This window comes from Sinocyclocheilus anshuiensis, unplaced genomic scaffold, assembly GCF_001515605.1.
Source record: "Sinocyclocheilus anshuiensis isolate Anshui unplaced genomic scaffold, SAMN03320099.WGS_v1.1 scaffold171, whole genome shotgun sequence".
NCBI lineage: Eukaryota > Metazoa > Chordata > Actinopteri > Cypriniformes > Cyprinidae > Sinocyclocheilus > Sinocyclocheilus anshuiensis.
The window spans coordinates 278,578-288,618 of record NW_015549561.1 but is presented as its reverse complement, the minus strand read 5'-3'; the positions used below and the strand labels follow the sequence as shown (position 1 = coordinate 288,618).

Here is a 10,041-nt window from a genome sequence, read left to right as displayed (position 1 = left end):
TGACTCATTGTTTTATTTAGATTTTTTTTCCTGCATATTATTTATTGCATTACATTTAATTGTTTGAATACAATTATTTGCTGATTTATTTGTCACTCATGTATTATTGTTGTAAGGTATTTAAAAGGTAAATGTTCCTGGGCCTCGAATTAAAATTGTTATGACTTATTATTTTATTTTAATTTATTTATTTATGTGTGTGTGTGTGTGTGTGTGTGTGTGTGTGTGTGTTGGATAGGATGTACTGAATTGAGATGTGATGTAATATGTTTGGAATTGAGCTTGAATAGAAAAGTTTTAAATCAACTCTTGTTGTTCCTTGTCCTATTTGTTTCCTATAATAGAACTGATTAAGTGTCGTCCCTATATGAAGTGTCTTCACTGATGAATTTAATTAAATAATTGTGGTGGTTTTTACTCCTGGTGCCTGAACCCAACATTTTAAGGCCAAATGCGGTCACAATTATTTATCAAGTTGACAAATCAAATAATATGCTTTTTTTTACATCAAGTTTGTACGTTTTTATATTTATGAATGAGTTTTTTTTTTTAAGTAACTTTTCCATGTAAGCAAGTTCATAAAACTGCATGTATAATTATGCAGGAATGTTACAAATATTTTTTTTGTGATAAATAATGATGTTTTTAATTACATGTGACGATTATGAAACATGTTTTCATCAGGATTTTTCAGAAACCTCAATGCTACATAATACCAGTAGCCCAGCAAGCTGATGTTAGTGAACATTTTTCCTCTGTTTACTACAAAGTAGACGTGCACTTTTCAGAAAGCTGATTCTTATTTAGTACAGTGACACTGTTTCTGTTTGGGGTCAAATTCAGGAAGAACACGCTATTAAAAAATACAACAAATCAAACACAAAAAGACATCTGACTGAAGTGAACTCAATGTATTTATTCATGAAACATTAATATTATCATAACATTAAGAAAAATCATCATGTATCAACCTGATAGTTATAATCTATTTGCACCATTTAGATGGAATATAAGATAAGCATTAACTGTGTGTTTACACAACCGTCTGCATGCTTGTTAATAGTATCCAACAAATGAGCCATTAAACACCAGCATTTTATTAAGAACATAAAACCTTTTTATGAACTTTTTATGGCACACGGTTCCTTGAAACTTGTATATACTGTGGAAGTGATTTATTGTGTTCTTTCGGCCCATTCTGATTGTTGACTCAAGTGCTCTTTGAAATCTAAATTCTAGGAATGGAATTGATTGGCCGATGCCCACTCTATAAATAACATATCCTTTGGCCATCCTTGATTTGCCCTCATGAAAAGCATGATGGTTCCAGTAAACACCTCCTGCATGCTAAGATCTGATTAGTTAGATGAGGATGTGGGTGTGTTTATACCGCTGTATAGATAGCTGGAACAATCGTGATGAAGCAGGTTCACGTTCCCAAAGAAACCCACGTCAACAAAACATTTCATGTTACTACTTACAACAAATACATGGGAACTCTAAACAAAAGTAGCAGATTTCAGATCTTTCAGATTTCAGCAAATGCTAGTACTGCCGGTTCAAATCATCGCCTTTCACTTGAAAACAGCAAGGTTCTTTAACAGTAATTCCATATGAGAAATTAAAACCTTATGCAAATGTTCTCAGTACATTTTCAAGACATTCATTATCTCCCTATTACGTTTTATGTGCTGTCATAATGAACCTTTTTTTCATTGATACAGTGTTTCAATTCAATTAAAGTTATATATATAGTGTTTTCCACAATGCAAGCAGGTTTTATAGGGGGGAAGTATTAGTGAACAGTGGAAAAACTCCCTTCAGTATTTTAGGAGGAAGAAACCTTGGCAAGATCCAGACTCAGTTTACAACATGTTTAATATCGGGCAAAATTAAAATAAACAGATTGTTATTGAATAATCATTTGTAAGGATTGGTGTCCATCTGAAGCAATTTAGAAACAATATATATTTCATATCTAAATTGTTTTTCTTAGACAGCAGTGATATTAAATGCCAAATTGAGACATTTGAAAGTTTTCAGACTTTTCTTCTCTTCTAGAGTTTCAGAATAAAACTCAGTGTCTCGGATTGTACTCAGGTTTGCCAAGATAAGTCACCAAACGTCTCAATATGAACTGAAACATTTCTCATCAAATGATCTGAGATGCTATTCACATTCATTGTGTAGCTCTAATCTCTTGCCGGATGACAAGCATCTACTCATTTGGGTCATTTTGATGCATTTGAGACAACGTTGATAAGCTATGTAGGAGATCTCCATTTAATGTCAGTGTAATGTAAATTTTTATTTTTGTCAAAGAGAAACAGTTAATGTATTAAAAATAACTTAATGCAGCTGGATAAACATTAAAACGTGCTTCAAACTTGTTTACAGGTTCATGACGATTTTCCAGGCCTATCCAGCTAAACAAGTAAGTCATATGCGGTCATGCAAATCTTTTAGACCAATAATAATAATCTGTGATCGCTTAATTTATGATGCTCATTGCTCACTTTGAGTGAAAGATAGCTGATGTTCACACATCCAAATTGTTGGTAGAGACACTCTCTGTTTGGCAGATGTGACGTGTTAAGAAACCAGTTTGTTGGTATTTCTGAAGAAGACTTCAAAGATGGCAAGCGAACACAACACAAAGAACTGCCAGTCATGATTCTGCAACAGTGCTTGTGTACCTCTAATAATGGGTGTGTGTAAGTAGGCTCAATTAAGATATAAATGTAAATGCAACTCATTTTCTAATAGCAGAGGAAGGTCAGTTCATCTCCACTCGGCTTGGATTTCTGTGGATGTGTTGGATCATTTCCGTGTTCTCCTTGAGAATTAACAGGAAAGGTTGATTTCTTAAAGTCCTAGAGAGTCCATGGTGGTCAAATATATTGAAAGCATCAGAAAATTAATCCTGGGTCTGCGCCGTCGGGACAACAATGTCCCACCTCAAGGGGTCATTACATTGGATGTTGGAGAGGCTGATTATGGGAAGGATCAGGACAAGAAAGAAATGTCATTCTACAATCCGCTGGACCCCGTGCCAAAATATGAATTTTATGCCAAAGACACGTGGGTAGGACATATTTAAAAAAAAAACAAAACAAAAAAAAAAAAAACTGACCATCATTGGATGTTCTGTGCAATCCAGTAAGTACATAAGGTCATTTGAATGGACATTATTAACACATAAGTTAGTCAAATTGAATATTGTACACAAAGATTATGGTTTATATGGAAATGCTTTTCAGTTTGATGTTGATTCTCTTTATATTCCTGCCAACAGCCAGACCCTGATGATCTTCCTCCACCACTAGAGGATGTCGGACAGCCCAAAGTCAAGCTTGTTCGCTTTGGATGGTTTTTGGGAGTCATGGTGAGAGTCATCAGTTATAAATCTTTAACATCTCCATTTGTTTCTCCTAAATGTTAAATGGTGAGCTAATGCTTAAGTGTCCTGCCTTTTGGAAAAAGACCCAATGTGTCTCTCTACAAAGAAGAAATCTCAACAACCAATTCGGCTAGAGGTCCTGTTTTCCTCTCTGTTATTCCGCTCTGGAATAGATTGCAGAATCTCATGGCTGATGCTGAACCACTGTGTCAGATGTAACCCACTTTTTTGACAAAGAGCCGCCAGATCTCTAGCCATGTGGATTGCTTCCTTCTCAAAAGGTAGGCTCTTCAGGCAATCATCCATATAGAAATTATTGTAGACAGCGTTTACCTCTAAATCAAATCTGCTGGTTGTCCTCTGCAGAGCAAAGCATGCACAGCTTGGTGACAAAACTGCTCCAAATAAACAAACAGTCATTCTTAGTTCAGTGACATCTTGAGTTACATCGTCATTGGGCCACCATATGAACCAAAGGAAGTCTTGATCCTCTTCCGTCTCTCTAACCTGATAAAACATTGCCTGAACATCAGTCATAAAGGCAACTGGCTCCTGACTAAACCTAAAAAGAACTCCAATCAAAGAGCTAGTGACGTCAGGACCCTGTAGTATCTGCTGTTCAAAGAAGTTCCCTTGAATTCTGCCCCACAGTCAAATTCAACCCGCAACCTACCTTTAGGGGGGTAGTAGACTCCATGATGAGGAATGTACCAAATCTTACCATCATGTCGCTCAAGTTGCTGCTTTGGCACCTCTTCAACATACCCTAGGTCAATCATATTATTGATGAAGTCAGTGTATCCCTGCTGGAATTTCTTATTCTTTTCCGATTTTCTGTTTAATTCAAGGAGGCGCTGCTTAGCAATGCAGCTATTGTTAGGCATAGTATCTTCCTTGCTCTTGAAAGACAGTTTCAAACTGTAATATCCATCCTTGGAGTTTACAGACTCTTTCATAATTTTCATGAACTTGGCATCTTCTCTGGACATTTCGTCCTTATCATCATAAGTATTTTCACTGAAATCATGTTGATATTGTTTCTCCAATAGCGATTCCAATCTTTTTACATCAATCCTGTTCACTGTAGTAGTATGGCACTCACTTTGACAACTGCCAATGGAACCATTTATAACCCACCCCAATAGGGTACGAATGGCATAAGGTCCATCTCCATGACTATTCACAACTTCCCAGGGCTCAAGTAACTTAGAGGCATTGGTACCAATCAATAACTCTACATCTGCTTGAATGTGTGTAATGTAAACAGCATCAAGAAATGGCCACTCAGCTAAGTCCTCCTTTTTGATAATGTTAGCTGGGCTCACAGGCATTTTCTTTTGTGTGTAGACTTCTGGTAGCCTATAAAACTCCTCTCCAGTCCAGTGAGGCCTGAAATCTCCTAATTATTTACAACATAGCTTGAGACAGTTGACTTGGGACTCATCGTAAGCAATAAGATTTTTGTCTTTCGTCCATTCAGATTCAAACTTCTCATCAAACTCTCTGAGCAAAATGTAAAAGTACTACCTGTATTCAAAAAAGCATAAGTCTGGATGACTTTGTTGCTCATTGTCGACTGGAAGTATAGGAAGGATGCCATTGTTATTCTTGGCCCCTGTATGATTACATGCCTGTGCTAACACAAGTGTGTTGTTTACTGTTGGTACAGTTGGTAGTATCATGATCTCCAGCTGGATTGCCCATGAACTCCACCAGAAGGCACTCCACCCCTGACTCTTGCCACTCTCACAGACTACATTTCCTATAATCCTTTGCCGGACTCATCACCACTGATTGCATTCACCTGTGTCTTTTTACCTCATCAGTCTCACCCTATTTAAAGCTTGTTTTTTCATTCATTCAGTGCTCAGTATTGTCTAGCCTGTAGTGTTCCCTAGTTCCTGTGATTTCCTTGTTCCCTTGCCTTGTTTTTGACCCTGGACTCTTATCTGGATTATGATTGTTTGCTGCCTGTCCTGACCTTTGCCTGTTTTATTGGGTTATTATTTTGTTTACCCTTGATTATACCTATTTGATGCTGTTTGACCCTGCCTGATTTGACGACTCTTTGAATAAAGCGGGCATTTGGATCATCAACTTTGTTGTCACGCCTCCTCACGTTACAGGTAGCATCTGGTGATCACGGCCCTTTGAAGTGTATGTGCATAACACTGGGATGCTTGTTATGTCTTGCACACTCCTTGCTTCGATGTCCAACGTGTAGGCAACCAAAGCAGACCGCTTTCTCCTTTAGAAAGTTAACCTTGTCCCGGTGCTTTGTTTTCTCAAACCGTTTACATTGTTCTAAAGAATGATTTTGTGAACAAAACAGACAAGTGACAGGGTTACTGGGATTACCTTTAAATTGGCGAGCTGGATGTTCAGAACTTACCATCACTTCTTTGACTGTGGGTCTGTCACCATCTATAATGTTAGTAGCAAAGCTGTTTCCTTTAAGCTTGGGCTTTGATAAAGATTGTGGTTTCCATTCTCCCACATCCTTCTGCTTATGGGTTTCTATGGAATATGCTATGGGATATTCCCTTCTCTACATTCTGGATGCATCCAAAGACTGGATCGGAGATGATTTTAACTTGGTGTTCAATGAATGAGACGACATTATCAATTTTCTCTGATTATGTCGTTCCATAAGATCACATTGTAGGGTTGAAAATGATCAAATACTTCTGCTTTCTTGTCCCAAACATATCTTCAGTAGTAAAAGGGCCATTTGTAATTCCCGAAACCATTTCAATTATAAATTGTGGCAACTAGTCTTGATTCAACATTAACATTAAAGTGCTACCTATTGCAATACAATATAGTCATGTAATAGCAACGCTCTAACACATATTTGGCTATTCTAACTGCACTTATTTCCATCGTTGGTATAAGTGGCAGTGGATGTTAATAGACAAATGTACAGTATTATACAATCATGCTGATCATGTTTCTTTAGTCCTTCAGCAATCATACAGCCTGAACAACTGTAGGGAAACCACCCGTACAGCTTGCTGCAGTTTTCCACTTTTCCCTTAGCTTGAATGGAAGTTTTAGAACTACTGTTCACTTGTTGGCTGGCATATCCAGCTCGTATTGTAAGTCCGACAATGCATCACAGCAACCTCTGCATAGTCTTGAAGAGCCGTCACGTTTTCTCCCTTATCCCCTATCAGGTGTCATGTTCACGCAGCTGCAAACAATTTCTTTTGGAAGTCATTTAGTATACCTCTCTAGAACATATAAGCAGTCTCCTTTGTTTTTTGTCTTGTCTTCCACACAAAACTGAAAATCTTTCATAAATGAACTGAATTGCAAATATTGGAATTCCACGTGGTGGCAGGTGGCTAGTCTTTTGCGGTTGTATTTGCTGTTGCATTTGGAACACTATTAATGTTGAAACTATTTGCTCCCAAGCATTTGAAGAAACTCCTCTGTCGGGTACTCTGAGACATGTACTGCATGTTGTGGTTTCTCCTCGCACTGACATACCAGTTTGAGAATCTTGCTGCTGGACACTGGGAGGTTGGTGGCAAAGGTAAGCCTTTATAACTATGTGATGTTTATTCAAACCACAATCGAGAAATAAAGCCATTGATTTAGATTTTCCTCCTCTGATAAGATTCCATCCCATCTGATATCACACTCTCAGTGGTTTGTTGCTCAAACGTTTTGAGGACACAACATTTGGCAGTGGAGGCTGCGATTCCAGAATCAAGATATATTTGATCCTTTCGTTTCCTCAATTTTTCAACTTGATCATCAAGCTCATACCTATCTTTTGAAGATTTCACACATGCAACAACAGCAGTTTAGAAAGACATGAGCAATGCTTATTCATTTTGCAATGAATATCTGTAGCCTACTTTATTTTGTTTTGTATTTTATCATTTTATTTAAACACAGAAAATGACAAATGCAAGACAATGTAAAAAAAAAAAAAAAAAATCCAGTAGAAATGTAAATGATAATATTAGGCTCCACATGTTTTAGTTAGATTTATGTTTTGGTGTTTGGAAATGGATGCAAACAAAGAAGCCCTGTAAGAGCAAAATAGTTTCTCAATCTTTTCCCCAAAACTGCAAACAGAAACATCTTCTCCTTCATCTTGCTTTTTTTTTTTTTTACCTCCAAACCCTCCACTCAACACAAAGTCTTGCTCAATACTCACACTATATTCATTCACCTTAAATGCATTTCTTTCTCTTTGACTGGAGCCACAAACTGAGGGATTTTAAAGGCTCTCAGTAACCAGTCTCACCTGTCTTCACTAATTAACTCAACCCTCATCAATCAGCTCATTAGTGGGTTTTGTATACTACACAACAAGGTTTTGCTAAATGAATACCACAAATTATGAATTAAAAAATAACAAACATTGTTTTGGCCAGTATGAACAAAACTCTTGTCCTGAGAATACAGTTCAACCCTGGTGTTAATGTACTGTATGTCTTCATGGCAAACTGTTCAAATTGTTTTCTAGAGTTTATTGCTTCTCAGATGCAAGCAATAATCTCACATGTGCTTCCTCTTTCAGTAGAGATGTCAACAATGTCTCAGATTTGCCAAGATACCAAAGTCTGTCATCAAAGGTCAGAGATGTCAATATGAACTGAACTTCTATCAAAAATCTAATTTGTGTATTTTTCTTTCCTGCATGCTTTGAGGTGTGTGAGCAGGTTTGAGATTCATGAAAAACACTCAGACCAGTAAACTCAGCATCTGTCAGCTTAGCATGATCTGTAATTATTTCGTTTATGATGGTGACTTTGGGTGAAGGAGATCTGATCTTCTGATGTTTTTTCATGCTTGCAATGTTGACTAGTTTTATATTAATCTTTTTTTTTCTACATGACTGAGTAAGAGTTTTGCTTTTGGCAGACAAAGTCTCTGTTTGACAGATTTATGTGAAGCCAGTTTAATATTTCCAAACAAGATTTCAAAGATAGCATGAGAGCACAATACAAATAACCTTCAGACATGGCTCTGCAACAATGTCTGTGTATGTATAATAATGTATTTGTGGGTGTATGTGAGTAGGCTCAGTTAAGGTATAAAAGAAAATGCAACTAATTTTCTGACAGCAGAGGAAGGTCAGGTCGTGTCCACATGGCTCGCTGGAGCACACTGTGATAGCCCGATGTGATTTCTCTGGATCTGAGGGATCATTTTGTGATCTTCACAAGGATTAAAGCAGGAAGGGAAGGAAATTCACAGGCTAAAGTTCCACCGAATCCACCATGGCCAGATATATTGCTCGTATCAGAAAATGCATCCCAGGAGTTCGGCATCCAGACAGCAACATCCCGTCTCAAGGTGTTACCGTGGATATGGGGGCGGTTGATTACGGGAAAGAGAAGGACAAGGGACAAATGTCATTCTATAATCCGATGGACCCCGTGCCAAAATATGAATTTTATGCCAAAGACACTTGGTCGGGACGTATAAAAAGCACCAGACCGTCACTGGATGCTCTGCGCAAACCAGTAAGTAAAACTCCATAAGTGGTCATCTCTATAAATGTACTAATTAAGTTCATAAGCACATACAAGTGAGTCTAATTGAATACTGCACACAAAGAGTATTGTTTATATGGCACCACTTTTGATTTTGATGTTGATTCTCTGTATATTCCTTTCAACAGCCAGACCCTGATGATCTTCCTCCACCACCAGAGGACGACGGACAGCCCAAAGTCAAGCTTGTTCGCTTTGGATGGGTTCTGGGAGTCATGGTGAGAAAGGAGCAATGATACATTATTATTTAGCATTATCCATATGCAATTTACTTGAGAATACTTCAAAATAAAAAGTGTATAAATGCAGTCAGATGTATACAGTTGATGGATTCTTTAATCAAAATCTTAGTTTTGTGTTTTCATTTCAGATCCGCTGTATGTTGAACATCTGGGGAGTCATTATGTACCTGCGGCTGCCGTGGATCACGTCTCAAGCTGGAATCAGTGAGTCAGTCTTCCATCTGGCTTATTTAATTCAGTTCATATCCTAAATTCAGTTAAAGTCACTTGTACATTCTCAAACGACTTTTAAACAGTCAATTTAGTCCTTCCTCAAGGAATTATTTTTAGGCCATATCTACAGACATTTTACATATGTGACCCTGGACCACAAAACCAGTCATAAGGGTCAATAGCAGTTTAGAAAGACATGAGCAATGCTTATTCATTTTGCAATGAATATCTGTAGCCTACTTTATTTTGTTTTGTATTTTATCATTTTATTTAAACACAGAAAATGACAAATGCAAGACAATGTAAAAAAAAAAAAAAAAAATCCAGTAGAAATGTAAATGATAATATTAGGCTCCACATGTTTTAGTTAGATTTATGTTTTGGTGTTTGGAAATGGATGCAAACAAAGAAGCCCTGTAAGAGCAAAATAGTTTCTCAATCTTTTCCCCAAAACTGCAAACAGAAACATCTTCTCCTTCATCTTGCTTTTTTTTTTTTTTACCTCCAAACCCTCCACTCAACACAAAGTCTTGCTCAATACTCACACTATATTCATTCACCTTAAATGCATTTCTTTCTCTTTGACTGGAGCCACAAACTGAGGGATTTTAAAGGCTCTCAGTAACCAGTCTCACCTGTCTTCACTAATTAACTCAACCCTCATCAATCA

The 10,041-nt window shown here is 37.3% G+C and overlaps 1 protein-coding gene across 1 annotated transcript; it reads left to right on the top strand.

The window, feature by feature from the left end:
* The first annotated feature begins 7,763 nt into the window (after positions 1–7,763).
* On the top strand, positions 7,764–9,409 carry LOC107657172 (solute carrier family 12 member 3-like). The gene is made up of 5 exons (XM_016445194.1): positions 7,764–7,845; positions 7,938–7,992; positions 8,587–8,886; positions 9,045–9,134; positions 9,287–9,409. The coding sequence occupies exons 3-5, from the start codon at positions 8,641–8,643 to the stop codon at positions 9,407–9,409; spliced, it is 459 nt and encodes a 152-aa protein (XP_016300680.1). The 5' UTR covers positions 7,764–7,845; positions 7,938–7,992; positions 8,587–8,640.
* Positions 9,410–10,041: the final 632 nt, after the last annotated feature.